Source organism: Colobus angolensis, unplaced genomic scaffold (genome assembly GCF_000951035.1).
Source record: "Colobus angolensis palliatus isolate OR3802 unplaced genomic scaffold, Cang.pa_1.0 Scaffold2, whole genome shotgun sequence".
Classification (NCBI taxonomy): Eukaryota; Metazoa; Chordata; class Mammalia; order Primates; family Cercopithecidae; genus Colobus; species Colobus angolensis.
The window spans coordinates 2518089-2534923 of NW_012115154.1; the positions used below are offsets into that span (position 1 = coordinate 2518089).

General features: G+C 44.0%; 1 protein-coding gene across 1 annotated transcript in view; it reads left to right on the forward strand.

The window, feature by feature from the left end:
* Window positions 1–16835, forward strand: part of LOC105511383 (aldo-keto reductase family 1 member B10-like) — a 135424-nt gene that overhangs the window by 64867 nt on the left and 53722 nt on the right. The window contains exons 5-8 of the mRNA XM_011941549.1: window positions 2387–2503; window positions 3491–3568; window positions 7096–7218; window positions 7503–7609. Coding sequence (XP_011796939.1) covers window positions 2387–2503; window positions 3491–3568; window positions 7096–7218; window positions 7503–7609 — 425 coding nt within the window. The remainder of the gene's footprint in view (window positions 1–2386; window positions 2504–3490; window positions 3569–7095; window positions 7219–7502; window positions 7610–16835) is intronic.

Here is a 16835-nt window from a genome sequence, read left to right on the forward strand (position 1 = left end):
TAGCGGTTGGGGGCACAGGGGTGCTTCTGGATGCCTGGCAGCAGCCCGTTTCTTGTCCAGGTGGTAGGGTAGCTGTGCATCTCTGTTTTGTGTTCCTTTCAATGTGTGTTATCTCACAATAGAAGAGGTTTAAAAGACTATTCTGTGAGAGATCAAGTTTTAAGTGCTTTTTGCCCCCATCATTGGCTTGGTTAGGTTAGAACAAATATGTGATAATTCTATTGCCTTTCTTTTCTTTTTTTCCTTTCTTTTCTTTCTTTCCCTTCTTTCTCTCCCTCTCTCATTCTCCCTCCCTCCCTCTTTCTTCTTATAGGAATGGAAAACAAACTCTATTCCTATAAGGTTTTCTATTTATCCTTTTTTTCTGAAAGGATCCTTGTATAATGAACGGCCTCTACTGAGCCTTACTGTGTGTCAGGTGATGTGCATAACTTAACATTCATTGCAGCATGTCATCACCACAAAGGCCTCATAAGGCTGGTGCTATTTTTTTTTTCCATTTTGCAGACAAGGTTTAGAGAGATTGAATCACCTGCTTGGGCCCACACACCCAGTAAGTGTTGGAATCTGGATTGATGCTGTAATGACCATTATCCAGATCCTTATCACCATTTGGGGATCGTGTCTGAAAATCCCTCTGGGTTATTTAGAGTCAAGCTTTCATCTGGGTCTTCAGCAAGTTGCAGTGGAGCCAGCTGCACTCCCCGACACACCTGAAGACATTTCAGGACTAAGCTGGATGAAAGGGGAACTGACTTTAACTAGGACAGGACATAAGGAGATAATCATAAAATTAATTCACTTTCCTCCTTTTCTTTTGAAAACTTTTCTAAAATGTGTATCCTGCCAGATATCCCCTGGCCAAGGAGACCCCAGTGAGGCCTTGGTTTGGAGAAACTGGGCGGTGTAGGGCAGCCTGTTGATGGTGGTCTGGGGATAAGAGACTATGTTGGTTGCTGACTGTGGTGTAATTCCGGCTACTCCGGAGGTGGGAGGATTGCTTGAAACTGGGAGTGTGAGGCCAGCCTGGGCAACATGGCAAGGCCCCATTTCTTAAAAAAAAAAAAAAATACATGTGTGATGGGCTTTTCTTTTGCCTTTCAGTCTCCTGTCGGCAAAGTGAAAGAAGCGGTGAAGGTGGCCATTGATGCAGGATATCGCCACATTGACTGTGCCTATGCCTATCAGAATGAACATGAGGTGGGGGAAGCCATCCAAGAGAAGATCCAAGAGCAGGCTGTGAAGCGGGAGGACCTGTTCATCGTCAGCAAGGTGCACATGGCGCATCGGGTGGGAGGCCTTCACTTCAAGGCAGGCAGAAGTATCTGGGTCGGGTCAGCAGCGAGAACTCTGTCAGCCTTTTCTACATGTAGCCCTTTTCATCCCTGCCTTGGTAACATCCGTGGATACAATTCTATCCATACTCCAAGCCGTTCTTGATATTTGAACATGTCGTTGCTGCGCCACCTGCCTACGGGTTGGTTTTCCCACAGTGGGCTTGTCTCCATGGAGCCCTGCACTGCCCTGGGCCTCCCTGTTCCCCATCAGAGGGATCCACCATCTGCCCAGAGGCAGTCAGAGGCCAAGGGTGCAGGCAGGGCTTGATGTGTGCCCTCCCTGTCAGCACTGTGATCTCCCTCTCAGCACTGTGGACATGCGACTATGTCCCTGAGGCTGTCAGCCAGAGGGCATTTTGGAAACAGTAGGAGAATTTTTCTATTGTTACATATGATTTTCTTTATTAAGTCTATTGAAAGGTGAGGTACACAATGTTATAAAAAAGAAGAGGATGTTTGGTGTGAGGGGGTTGAGAATAGTGCACTGGATTTACATTATACACAACTTGCTGAAAAAACACTGTTTCTAGGTACGTGGATATTGCATACATCTGGTGGGACAAATAGACCCCACTGTGTAGCAGCCAACTGTGGATAAAGACCTTACAAAGTTATCACTTGGGGCCTGACAGTCTTGATAAGGGACCTTTCAGATAGGTCAGATAAAGGACCATCTTTTCCCAAAGGCCTAGGAATGCTTGACATTTAAAAGTTACACACAAGTCCTGCTCTCAGAGAGCCCACAGTTGAGGAAGAGACTGAGACAGGTAAACACATTTCAAATCTGTGGCCACCTTTACCTAAATGATCTGAGAGACATATAGAGTACTAGGAGAGTTGAAAAAGTAAATTGGTTTTAACACTTAAGACATGTCATTGACGTGCTGAGCCCTGGTGATCTTCCACACAGTGTCATGGATCTCAATCAGCTTTGTTATCAATGGCCTGTGCCAGGTTAGATCAGGGTGCAAATCAAAAGGCAGGGACAATGGGTATAATGTGACCCTTCCTTCTCCAGATATTAATAGCTGATTGCTACCCTCTTGCAGTTGTGGACCACTTTCTTTGAGAGACCTCTTGTGAGGAAAGCCTTTGAGAAGACCCTCAAGGACCTGAAGCTGAGCTATCTGGACGTCTATCTTATTCACTGGCCACAGGGATTCAAGGTTTGAGCGACTCCCTTTCTCAGCCTCTAGTTTCTGAGCAGCTGCCAGAAAATAGTAGCTGCACCAGGGCTAGGGGTGGTGTGGACTGGAGCAGGAGACCTTGCACTTCATGACTGGGAATGGCAGGTGGTCAGGAAGAGACCTTGGAGCAGAAAGACGCTGGCGTTAGGAAGGCAGGCTGAGGCCATGTGTGCTGCTGAGGTGGCCACATGCCTGCGTTTTCTTGCAGTTATGTCTGAGAGAAGCCATGATTTCTGGCAGCCCAGACAAGATGCGACTGCCCTATCACCTTTGTCTTGATTTCACGCCCCAGAGTTGCCCTCTAGGAAATCCCTTGGATTACACTTGCATAACTATATTCCGGGGCCTAATTATCTTATTAAGCAGAGCACACCCCGGGAGTGGCATCTTGGAGAAAAGCCCAAGTGCGGTGATGCTGGAAGGAAGCCAGTTGTCATTACGGCTCCCATTGCCTGGGGCTCTGCTCTACCTGCTCCTGAGGGGTGGGAGAGACAAATTTCCAGCTCTCTCCCCTCCTGACCAGCTGGAGTGATGACAGCCTGCCATCCCGTATTCCATGTCTCTTCTAGAGGCTGCAAGGATAGAAGCTGGCCAATGTCTTCCCCAGAAAACCACACCTTGGAGATCTAATCCTTATCTAGTGATATTGTTGTGAACGTTTGCCCTTGGGTGTATACAGGATCTAGGTGTATGAGGTTAATGTCCATGGTGATAACGGTGGCTTCTGGAATGTACTAACAGCAGATCTTAACGTCAAACCAGTGGTTTCTAAAATATATGGATTAATATGCTATAGTAGATATAGACGTTTTATTTAAACTCACATTCTTGTAGTATGTACTGCAGAGCCTGAAAAACTGGTATGCACATGTGGTACTTAGCAAGAGTCAGGACCCTGAAACCTTGTTTAACAGAACGAAGTGTCCTGATGCAGATTCCAGTAAACTTTTCATTCTATATTTACAGTCTGGGGATGACTTTTTCCCCAAAGATGATAAAGGTAATGCCATCGGTGGAAAAGCAACGTTCTTGGATGCCTGGGAGGTAGGTTCCAGCTTCCTGTAAGTGTGCTGGGAGAGAAATCTTCAGTTATCCAGGAGACTTTCCATCGATATGAAAGAGGCCATGTGCCTGATGCTTTCTAATTTCATCATCATGATTCTCTAGCTCTTCTAATACCTTCCTCATCACCTTTGGCTTTTGGGTGCATCTGATACTATTTATATTTCAAGTCTAGAACTGAGTCTTGAAATAAGACTGGAAATACAATGTACCCCACTTTGGGGAATACACATGCTGTTCTCAAACCAGGGCGAACCATTTGGAACAGGAGGTTTGAGCTCATAGCTGCTGAGTAACCTAGGGTCAGTTTTGTAACTGTTTTAGGGCTGAGTTTTCTCTTCTTAAAAAAGAAGTCTTATAATACATACTACTAATATATATTTTTGAGGGTGCGATAAAGTTTGAGATGGTTTACATGCCAGGAACATTAGTCACAGTAGCCATTTAATTATCTAAACCTCCAAGACAGGGTTAACATCCCCCTTTATAAATAATGACATTTGAAGCCTAGATTGATTGGTGACTTGCGCAGGTCATGTCACAATGTGTGTGGCAGAGCTGGGATTGGACCCAGACTCATCTGAATCACAAGTCCAACCACCAAAGCCATCAGTGTGGTGCTTGCCAGGCAGTGAATACACATCCAGAAATCAGGGAGCCTGGGTGCCCTGCTTCGCAGATCACATCATGACCTGTTTCACATCATTCACATTCAAAGTGAATTAGGGATCAGTGTTTTCTCTGATCATTTTTTATTATACCATTCTATTCTTTTGCAAATGCTAGTAGAGAACGAAATGGAGGAATGAGTTATAAATGAACACTGGCATCTGACTCCAAGAGTTCATGGTGTCATAGTGGCAGCTGTCTGTGTAGGGGTGCATGTAGTTACGAGTTTGTATTGTGTTTTACAAGGGAAAATATTAAGCCTCACCTTTCCGAAATGCTTAGAATTGACATGATTCAATTAAATGTAGCTTTTTCTGTGTATTGTTGGTTCAAAAACATTAATCCACAAACACAGCATTCTTTTTTAAAGACAGAGTCTCACTTTGTCGCCCAGGCTGGAGTGCAGTGGCTTCATCTTGGCTCACTGCAACATCCATCTATCGAGTTAAAGCCATTCTCCTGCCTTAGCCTCCTGAGTAGCTGGGACTGCACGTGCGTACCACCACGCTTGGCTAACTTTTGTATTTTTAGTAGAGACAGGGTTTCACCATATTAGCCAGACTGGTCTCGAACTCCTGACCTCAGGGGATCCACCCATCTCGGCTTCCCAGAGTACTGGGATTACAGGCGTGAGCCACTGCACCTGGCAGTTTGCGTTACATTTGATCAGTTTTTTTGCCTTAGCTCCTATGATTATATTAAGTATGGCAAGTATGTAAGTGTAGCCTGCGTCTCACAGTGCTATGTTTTCTGAATGAATAAGGGAATGACTGTTAAATAAAACATTTGAAAGGCATGAAAAGCTATCAGTGATCAAGGTCAGAGGCTATGATTTGAAACGAGCAGGCTTGAATATGAAAGCGCTGGATGTTTCTGTAAACCCACAGCCAGTTCAGTAGAAACCTCATTGACCACCCTGAAGCAGACGGGAGGAAAAAGTATAAAGATGTCAAGTTCGAAGACAGGCAAACTAACCTGACCTATGATGTACAATAGCTTTTAAATTATCTAATTGCTCAATCAGAAGTTTGGGGGAACCTTATGATTTCACACCTTTTAAACTGTACTCCCTAATTGAATAACTTCCTCTACGCTAGTGGTTCTCCATGTTGGCTGTGCATTAGAATCACCTGAGGAGTTTAGAAATCCCAATGTCTAGGCTACAACTCAGATAAAATCTGTAAGAAACTGTGGGGGTGAAACCCAGCCACCGATATTACTTTTTTCTTTTTTTTAAATTTAGAGAGAGTCTTGTTCTGTTGCCCAGGCTGCAGTACAATGGCAAGATCAAAGCTCAGTGCAGCCTCGGACTCCTGGGCTCAAGTAATCCTCCCAAGTAGCTGGGATCAGAGGCACATGCCACCACATCCAGCTAATTAAAAAAAAAATTTTCTGGTAGACACAGAGTCTTGCTATGTTGCCCAGGATGGTCTCGAACAGCTGGCCTCAAGCAATCCTCCTGTCTCAGCCTCTGATAATGTGTATCAGCAAGATATATATTATTAGAATGTATTATAAGACTTTTTTTGAGAAGAGAATACTAAGGTCTACAAGAGTGAAAAAACTTACCCTAAGTTGCTGAAACCCAGGCCCAAACCCCCTTTTCCAATCCTATCCCAAAGTGCTGAGATTACAGTCATGAGCCACTGCATCCACCGGTAGTTTTTAAACTTCCCTGGTGATTCCAAGTTGCAGCCAAAGTTGAGAAGGGCTGGATAAAGAGTTCCCTGAACATGTCATGTTCATCCCTGCCTCTGAGCTTTGCTATTGCCTTCCTGTCTCATATGCTCATGTTTTTCCCCTCTTTTCTCTTTTATTTTTTTATTTTTTTTGAGGCTCACTTTAAACTCGACCTGAAGGTCTGCCCTGACAGCTGCAGGCTGTGTGAATGAATCTCTTCCTTCTCTGCCCTTTCTGACTCTGTCCATGCCCCGGTCGTGTTATCTGAGGCAGCCTCAGGGTCATGGTTGATGGCTCCACAGAAGGGAACCCTAGCACTTTAACTGGACTATAAGAATCCCAGAAGAAGGAAGCACATTGTATACTTTTACATCCTGACAACTTCTGGAACATGTAATAGATGGCTAATAAATACATGTTGCATTGGAGGCTGCTGCTAACATATATGATATCTTTGGGCAAGTTTGGAAAATGCCCAATATAGGCTAAAAGTTATACAAAGATTCCCTTCCTTGGGGGTAGTTTCTGTACCGGGAAGCATGGCCGGATATGCAGACAGTGGGTCAGGTTTCAGACCCACACAACTCCTTGCTCAGGGGCCCCTGCCAGGGCATAATCTATGTGCATGACCTTCCTGCAAACTCAAGCACGGTTGGTGTGGGAGAAAGTGACTCAGGACCCACAAGTGAGGCTTCTCCACATGCTGCAGCCTCTTTCTGACTAACACAGCTTGCCCAGGTTTGGATGTACAATGCACATACAGCAGTAGCTACCCACTGTCGTTTGGATTCATTAAAAATAAAATCATGTCATAAGCTTGCAAATGTTCATTTTTTATTTTTTGCATTACAAAACTTTCATATGTCCCCTGTGTAAAGAAGTATAATTTTGTATGTGTTTCTTTACGTGTAAGGTGAGAGTGGCAAGAATATAAAATCTTTACCTGTTACTCCTAGTTTTTCTTGGGCTGGGGAGGGGCAGTAGGACTGGAACATTCACTGATGGGCACCCAGGCCCTGGACTGAAACTTCCTGTGAATGCTTCGACTAACCCTGTTGTGGTGAATCCTTTAGCAATTTCTGCCCCAGGGAGGACTAAGGCAAGCCAGGGTCCCTGTAGTCCCTCTGGGGCTGCCCAAAAGGTCTTCCTTTCTATGACAGGCCATGGAGGAGCTGGTGGATGAGGGGCTGGTGAAAGCCCTTGGCATCTCCAATTTCAACCACTTCCAGATTGAGAAGCTCTTGAACAAACCTGGACTGAAATATAAACCAGTGACTAACCAGGTAAATTCTGTTTAGTATAAGGCTAAATAAAGGTTTTGCCCTATTACTTCTTAAACATTGGGAGGAACGTTCAATGCTTTGCCCTGAGTCTCACCTCAGGGGTCAGTGATCAAGACACTTGCGGGAGGTGTGAGGCTGATCTCATGGGTGTGTTTGCAAGAATCTCAGTGAGTAGGTGTTTGGCCTTTGCTTGGTGGTCTTTGGGTGTCTGTGTAGAACTCCCTATGAACAACTCAAAAAGTCAGCCAGCTTTCCCTGTGATGAGGATTTGTTTGCTGTTGCAGGTTGAGTGTCATCCATACCTCACGCAGGAGAAACTGATCCAGTACTGCCACTCCAAGGGCATCACCGTTACAGCCTACAGCCCCCTGGGCTCTCCGGATAGACCTTGGTGAGGCTTCCAAGCAGTGGATCCTTCTCTTGATAATCTTAAAAACATTATTTTATGTTTGGTAAATATTGGTATGAGACCATAAGTCACTCTAAAGAAAAACGTGTGTAAGGTAATGCATTTAGTACAACCAAATGGGATGACAGTGGGAACAAATGGGAATTAAAAAAGCAACAACAACAGCAATAACAAAAACATGGGCGACATGTTTGACCCTCTGGGAATATTTCCAGTTCAGCCACCCAAGAGTGAACCAGGCTTTGCAAAATGCTGAGGCTTCAGAGTCCGGGTGAAGGACCCAAGCTTCCAGGTCCTCCTGCCTGTCTCCCAGATGGAGAGGCCCTGATGATCAGTCTTGAGACCCTCATTGGAGTGGTGTCCATCTGTACATGGTAGCCATGGTGATTGTTCACATCAGCATCTTTCTGCCCCTAGGGCCAAGCCAGAGGACCCTTCCCTGCTGGAGGATCCCAAGATTAAGGAGATTGCTGCAAAGCACAACAAAACCGCAGCCCAGGTGCCATATTTTTGTTTTTCTTGTTATCCAACAACTCTTTTCTCCAGTCTCAGGTTTCATTTCTTGTGTTGTCCTCAACTAACTCTTTAAAGGGGAAAAACACAGGAGCTGAAGCCATCTATAGTGTTTCCTTCGAAGTCTTTTGGAACCTCCAGGAAACACAAGAGCTGTCACTGAAACAAAGAGAGCTTCTGGCTCACAGCTTCCTGTTAAGCCTACAGCCAAGTCACAAGGCATGACTTTGGAGTCTAGGGATATGGGTACAGATGCCAACTCTACCTCTGATCAGCCTTATGACCCAAACCGCTTTCTTTATTCGTAAAAAATGAAGATCACAGGGTTGTCCCTAAGATGAAGGGAGAGAATGAGGCGGGGAGCTGGCACAAGTCTAATAGCTGCGAAGGGCTCAGTCAGTATTAGCGATTGTACCTGAAGCCACAGTGAGCTGCGAAGATGTTTTATTCTTCCTTTCCATAAAAGGAGGGGTCCTTGTAGCTGAGTGGAAACATGATGTCCCCTTTCCGCACAGGTTCTGATCCGTTTCCATATCCAGAGGAATGTGATTGTGATCCCCAAGTCTGTGACACCGGCACGCATTGTTGAGAACATTCAGGTAAGGTCCTGGCAGGTCGGCCCTGGTACTTCTCAGTGGGGTGGGGCAGAGGCAGACCCTCCCACCAGGATTCTCACTTCATTCCTGCAGTGTCTTTGGTCCCCTCCGTTCCCACCACCCTATCATTTTCCAGTCTAGGGTGCTAGGCTCAGTATACCTGAGATGAATGACCCATGGGCTTAGGACATGCTGGGGACAGTGCCTGGTGAAGCCCTGTCAGGTCTGAGCACAGCTGTGCCTCACACCACTGGGAAGACCCTCAGTTGCCCCTGAGCAGCTAAGCCCTGGGCCTCCACATGAGCAGACTGTCCTGGCCTCCCTGCTTATCTTCTGGCAGCAGAGGAGGTGTGAACTGCCCTTGGAGAACTGTCTTCTAGAAGGGCGCATCATGGAGCACAGGGCCTGTGCACACCTGGGGCTTAGTGCCTGTGAGCCTGGTCTCCCGCCCCCAAAACATTGAGCATTACAAATTCTGCGGTCTTTGTGTAGGACTTAATTTAGAGAAAAATTTTTATCCCATAGACATAATGGGAAAAACACCTGTGACCAGTTTGTTCTGCTAGAGCTCCCTGCTGGAATGACTGGCAGTCTCCAGCCACAGCAGTAACGGCCTTACCGATGATGTACTGGAACTCCTATCTTTCCAGGTCTTTGACTTTAAATTGAGTGATGAGGAGATGGCAACGATACTCAGCTTCAACAGAAACTGGAGGGCCTGTAACATATTGCGGTAAGTGGCATGAAGTTAACTAGGAATATTGCCAAGAGTTTTTCTAAACTGGTAGAGAGTTAAAAGGATTAGAAGGCTGCTGGGACTACTTGTGTCTTCAAATACAATTTTGGGGCAGTTCTGAAAGTTAAAATTGGGATGCCTGGCAATCACTGTGATGGACACATCTCTAATTGCTGCTCATTGTCTGAACTTCTGGATGTAGAGCTAGAATTGTAACAGAAGGTGTGTTGTTGATAGGCAGGAGGCGAGCATTCATTTCTTCATGCATTCAAGAAATATCCAGTGGTCCTCTATGTGCCAGGCATTTTCTAGGTGCTTGGGTTATCATACTATGCAAAGCTGCTGCCTCCACGTGCTTAGGGAGGGAGGGAAGAGGACAGAATAGAAATAAATCAACCCAAAATTTATGTGTCAGACAGTAACAAATGCTAGACAGAAAAATAAAGTAGGGCAAAGTGGATAGGAAGTGGTGGGTGGTCGTGGGACGGATCCTTTATATGGGGTGGGTCAAGGGAGGCTTTGCTGTGAGGAATATGCCATATGCATATTTGGGGAAGAGCATTCTTGGCAGTGATAACAGCAGGTGCCAAGGCCCTGAGATGGGATTGTGTTTAGAGCATTCAAGCAAGAAGGCCGGGGAGGCTGGATTAAATAATCTCCAAATGCCTGTTAAAGGACGTGGCAGTAACTCTACTTTAAATGTCAGATATGTGGTTGAAAGAAAGTTTTCACTCTGGCTAGGTGGGAATCCTAAATCATCTCTTTATAATCAATACTTTCTGATTAATGTATCTAATTAAATATATCAAAGAGAGTTGTCTGCCACTTATTACTGCGAGGTCTGCAATTCAATGACAATTTGAATTTCTTCCAATGTTTCTATAGCCAAAATGATTTTTCAGCTTTTAAAAATGGTTTCAGTATCTCAAGCGTAGCTTTCATGTCATGATATTCCATATCTATCCTGCCCACCCTTAGTGTCACAGCAGCCTTTCCTCATCTTATAATGACTTATTTTTATCAGTGCTTAACAAAGTAGCAGCTGCTTAGTGTAAAAAGGAAGGGTGAACATAAAATGGGACTCTCCCCCAAACTGAACCGCTGACCTTCCAATGAACATCTTTTCCGGCGGAGGCAATGGGTTGGTGGGCTCAGGAGTAAGTCCACCTGGCCTCAGATCTAACTCTAACACTCACTGGTTTCTTAGCTGTGTGACATTGGGTAAATTTCCTAGTTTTACCTAGTTGGTTTCTTTACCTATAAAGTAGGATGATAATACTCATCTCAGCTAACATCCATTGAACCTTACCTGAGAATGTGCCTGGGTCCTGAGCCCTTTGCCGGTGCAATTATCTCATTTAATACTCATAATAATCCCCAAACTGTCAGTTCTGCTGGTGTTTCCTACCTCATGATGTTGTGACAGTGGATTGGGACAAGACTTGTCAGTTGCCTCACCTGACACCAGGCTTACCAGGAGTTGTCATTCCGAATTGTTTCCAGTGCCCTGGTCACTGTCTGTCCTCCTTCCTAGCAAAGCCCTCGTATCAGTTTGAGGGAAGGTCAAGGTGTGAGCACCCTTCTTGTGTTCTTGCAGGGAGGAGGCTGAGAGAGCACAGATACCATAGAGTCCACCAGAGAAGAATACCTTCTCAATCAGAGTTGTTGCTTTGATGGAACACAGTTTCTCTGTTTTTTTTTTTTTTTTTTTTCTGCAGATCCTCTCATTTGGAGGACTATCCCTTTGATGCAGAATATTGAGTTTGAATCTCCTGGTGACATTACACAGGGAATTCTCTTTCTTCGCTGAAGTGTGACTATCTCCACTCACGTCCTATTTTAGCCAAGCTTATCTGAGATGACAGTGAACTTCGTCCTGCTGTAGACCAGAATCAAGGTGCTGTTTTAGACATGTATTTCTGTATGCGCAACTAGAATCAGAATATCACAAGAAAACATGGCTTGAATAAGCAGATGACAATTTTTTTCCAGTTATCTGATCTGAGCAAATGTTTGTTGAGCACAAGGAACTGTGCCAGCACTGAGGATGTAAAGATCAATAATAAAAAATGATGGTAACCAAGATGGATTGAGAGTGGGCTATGTGCCCACACAATGTGAAGTGTTTTCCTGTGGGAGAAGTCACTGAATCCTCAAAATAAGCCCTCTGAGGTAGGTACTCTTAACATCTTCGGAGAGAGAGAGGAGGAACTTGTCAAGGCCACCCCGGTAGTAAGTGACTGAAGCAAGTTTCAAAGGCAGGCAGGCTCTGGGAGAGCTCACAGCGATCAATGGTCATCCTCTTCCTCCTGAGTCTTTTCCTGCCACCTTTCCCCCTTGCCTGTCTCCACTCATTCCCTGTCTTGCTCTCCCACCTTGTCTTTAATACACCATCATGGCAAAGAGTCAATGGCAGTCTGCAAACTCCAGAAAGATGCTACTGTTCAGTGAAAGAGATGTGACATTTCCTTGGAAAATAGGGTGGAAAAACAGTAAAGATGCTTACTATTGCCATTAACCTGGAACATTTCTGTTTGTCCTATAATAATCGCTTCTTATGAAATATTCCAACTATATAGAAATGTACAGAAAATAAAGTAATGAGCCTCTGGTCGCCCACATTATAATATTAACAAGGGTTAGCCGGGTGTTGTGGTGTGCACCTTAGTCCCAGCTACTAGAGAGGCTGAGTGGGAGGGCCGCTTGAACCCGGGAGGTGGAGGTTGCAGTGAGCCAGACTTGCACCACTGCACTCCAACCTGGGTGACAGAGAGACTCTGTCTCAAAACAGAAAATGAAATACAAAGGCTAACATTTTGCCATATTGTCTCCAAACCTTTAAAAAAAATTAAAGAAATTAGGGGTTACCAATATAGTCGAGGACCAGTTTGTGCCCATCCCGATCCCGATTCCCCTGACTCCTTCTCCAGAGGCAAATGCCTATCCTAAATTGGTGAGTCCCCTCACCCTCTGATGGGGGCTGGGAGGTACACCTACATTCCCAGGCTTCCTTGCTATGTTATAACTTCCCTTGGGTTTGCTCAGTGAGAGGTACTGTTAGGAGCTTGAAGGGCTGGAGAAGGGAAGAGCCAGGCATTTCTCTCTCCCTCTCTCCCTGTCTTTTGACCTTCAATGGCATCTCCAGTAGAAGGCACATTCCTCTGTGGGCCCAGCGTTTTCCAGGCAGCCTCCACCTTGCTTCTATCTCCTACCAGACAAAGCTTCTGGCTTGAGGGAGCAGCACCCTTTCTTTGTCCTTCTTCCTGCTGCTGCTAAACTGAGTTGCCTCATCTCCTTTCCATAGCCCAGCTATTCCATCACGTGTAACTGATCACCTATTATAACCAATTATTTGAATCAAACTTCCAATATTTAAAAATCTTAGCACAGTTTCTTTTCTCCTGGCTAGACCTTTCCCTGGTATACTTCCCATGGACATTTTTGTAATTTTAGTATATATGTTCACATCCATACACAATATCATAGACGGGGTGCTTTTAAAATGTATATAAAATGTATACAATTGATACACAGGAAGCAATTTCAACCCAGAGCCCATTGATATCTCCTTAGTGAGCATTTGGTGAAAATTTTCTTCTTCATGTGACTGTGATTATGACTTGCTTGATAAAAAGCTTAGGTTATAGGAGAAAATGATTGGGTTTCTATTATGTGGCTTTTTTTTGTTTGTTTTTTTCACTTGAATTTAACCAAACAGAGGTAAGTTTGAAAAGCTAATGTGGAGGAATGCTGTATTTTAACAAGGAACTTTTTAGTGATTCTGTTATTTGTCTTTGTAGAGAACAAGTCTTGCTCTGTTGCCCAGGCTGGAGTGGAGTGCAGTGGCATGATTATAGCTCACTGCAATCTTCAATTCCTGGGCTCAAATGATTCTCCTGCCTCAGCGCCATGAGTAGCTCAGAGTACAGGCACAGGCCACGACCTCCTGCTAATGACTTTTTGTAGAGACATGATCTTGTGATGTTGCTATGTTGCCCAGGCTGGTGTTGAACTCCTGGCCTCAAGTGATCCTCTCGTCTCTGCTTTCCAAAGTAATGGGATCACAGGCATGCGCCACCTCACCAGCCAGTTATCTGATTATATTTTCAGCATTTATATCTCGCGTAATGAGAACCTTGCAGGTCTCATGGTCCTCAATGTCACAACTGTAACAAATACAAGGCATCCATCCTAAAATTTGTTCACTATTTTGTCCCAGTTGGTCAGAAATAAAGCCACCATTATAGGGAAAGAATCTAAGGTATACACTACAGACAGTGTGTAGTGTACAGTGTGTTAAATAACTCTTATGATAATGTAGGGAACTTGCCTTATGAAGAGAAAGGAAAGGGAGTAACCACAGAGAGGAAAATGGTAAGGTCAGTGTGGAAAAGGAAGGGAGCTTGTTGTGGGAAGTAGGGAGGCAAGGAGTGAGGCTCTTATATTTCAAGTATTCTCTCCACTCATCGTCTAAGAGAGGGCTAGAAAGATGGGTAGCAACTACCACGGATATTCTAGAATCACTGTGACTGTCCCGCCAGGCCCAGGTAGTCCAGAGGGCTAGACTTCCCCTGTTGTATTGAAGTGAGATCTGGCAAATGCTGAACAGATGATGCCAAACTATAACTGGGACCTAAAGGGATTTGGATCTCCCAGTCAGACCCCTTAAAGCCTGACTGTTCAGGGCTGCTCCAGTCATTTCAACACCCTTGCAATAACGCTGCATTTTACATGATTAAAAATTTGGACCCAGCTGGGACTGGTGGTTCACACCTGTAATCCCAACACTTTGGGAAGCTGAGGCAGGACGATCGCTTGAGGCCAGGAATTTGAGACTAGCCTGGGCAACTTAGTGAGAGTGTTGCTATATGAAATATTATTTTAAAAAATGTGGACCCTACTTATTGCATTATTGTGAGATTTAACTGTACATTATAGTTAAGAATGTACAGATGAAAGAGGCTTCTACAGAAAATAGTTTTCAGTAAAATTTGAAAGAAACCTGAAGAGTGAAGATTGCTGGAAGTAAGTTTTTTTTTTTTTTTTTTTTGCTTTAATGAGCATGCATGACTAAAGCAATGTAAACTCTGAAGAGACAATTATGCAGAAATATGCCAGCGGCGGTGGATCACGCCTGTAATCCCAGCACTTTGTGAGGTTAAGGAGGGTGGATCATTTGAGGTCAGGAGTTTGAGACCAGCCTGGTCATCATGGCAAAACCCGGTCTCTAATAAAACTACAAAACTGATCTAGCAATGGTGGCACATCCCTGTAATCCCACTCAGGAGGCTGAGGCAGGTGAAATGCTTGAACCCAGGAGGCGAAGGTTGCAGTGAGCAGAGATTACGCCGTTGCACCCCTCTCTGGGTGACAGAGTGAAACTCCATCTCAAAACAAAAACAAACAAACAAAAAATAGGAAATAAACAGACTTGGACAAAACCATTTGGCAATTTTCTTATAATCAATAGAGCTTATTCATGTCAGTAAGAGAAATCTACGATGCCCAAAAGAAAGTTGGTACATGAAAATTGACCATTAAATTACATGAAAAATTGTACAGACTAGTAATAAAAATGCAAATTAAAATAAGCCTTTTTCACTGTCAAGCCAACAAAACTTAGAAATGACAGGAAAATCTCTCTAAAAAGATATGAATATTAACAGTTTTTTCTATGTTGTTTGGCAGCAAGTTTATATTTGTTACACTTTTACATAATTTTCAAAAGTTCCTCAATAAGAAATGAACTTTTACATTCTGGAGAGGTATTAAGGATTTAAAAAGTAACAGATTTAACTCAATTAGTTATTTTATACATCCAGTGGGAAAACCAAATGAAAAAGACACTTTTATTTCAAATTATTCTCATTTAACAAGCCTTTCAATTTTCGAAAATACGTATTCTGAATGTACAATGCAGTGGAATTTGATTACATTTAATTTTAAATTCTATCTAATTCATTTGTTTTTCCTCATTTGTTGTCAGCGTTTTCCCAGAAACTTCATGAAAGTTTTGCACCCTTAAAATCTTAGAATGTTGCCTTCCAGCACTTTTGTTGGTTCAAAAACGTCAACCCCCAGATAAGTTAGGGAGAGTTGGTGGGACCAAGAGGACCTTGACCGTTACTGAAAAATTACACAGGAGAGGTACTTGTGCCTCAGGGTTTTGCCCTTGCTATTCTCACTGCCCAGAATGCTCTGCCCTCAGGTATTAGAATAATTCTCTGACTCATATTTTTAATTTCCTTGCTGATTTATCGTCTTCTCAGATAGGCCCTTCTTCATCATCCTATTTAAAATTAATCCGTCTCCTCTGATATTTCCTCTTGGCCTTCTGTGTTTTCTTCTTCTCCACAGCATTTGTTTATCCATGTGTTATATATTTTATATATTTGCTGTTTGCTTGCTTACCCTGTTTCTACTCACTAGAATGTAAGCTCTATGAGAAGGGATTTCTGCATTTTGTTAATTATTATATTCTCCTGCCTCAATAATATCTGGTGAATAAATGGATAGATGGAATGTGTGGAACAATGGATGGACGAATGGATGGATGGATGGAGGGAGGCATGGATGGATGGATGGAAATAGGGAAGGAAGGATGGAAGGATGAAGGGAATGAAGGATGGGTGGAAGGATACATGGATCGGGGTTCGATAAAGGATGGATGGATGGATGGATGGATGGGTGGGATATGATGAGGTTTCTCTTCAAATAATGTGATCAATCTTTTATTCTCTAATTCATAGTAACCCCTCCACCTTTTTTCCTTTTTCAACTTTTTCCCTTTTTGCCTTTGTTAGATGCCCAGGCATGTCACAGTATCAGGCATTATCAGTAGCAGCTCACATTCCATTCCTTATTTGGAAGGAGGACTAAGTTTTGAGCTCTTTACAGACACTCCTTCCCCTTTATTCTCTGCTTTTTTTTTTACATGCCCACCTGATCTTAAAAAATCAAACGTTTAGTCAACCAGAATGAGTTTAAATTGTACAACCCGACCCTGGCCAATAGAGGAAGGGTACAGGGGCAGTACTTGCGTCAGGAATAAAGGCTCTCCTGCCCTTTTGTTCATGTGTGCTCTCATGGCGACTGGCCAAGGAGGCACCCCTCGGCGCAGAAGTGAAATTGCTTTGCTAAGAATCCTTTGTTCAAGTGTTTAATTTCCTTAAGGTTTTGAGCATTACTCCTAACAGTTCTGGTGCCCAACTTTGGGGCTCAAATATTCTCCTTTGGGAGGGAGGCCTACAGTCACCCCACCCAAAGGGGATGCATCCTACTGTCTAGTTACCATGCCCCTAGTGTGAGGGAGATCATGGCCCACCTGTTGTAAGGAATAAATCTGGATTCCCAGCAAAGCGGG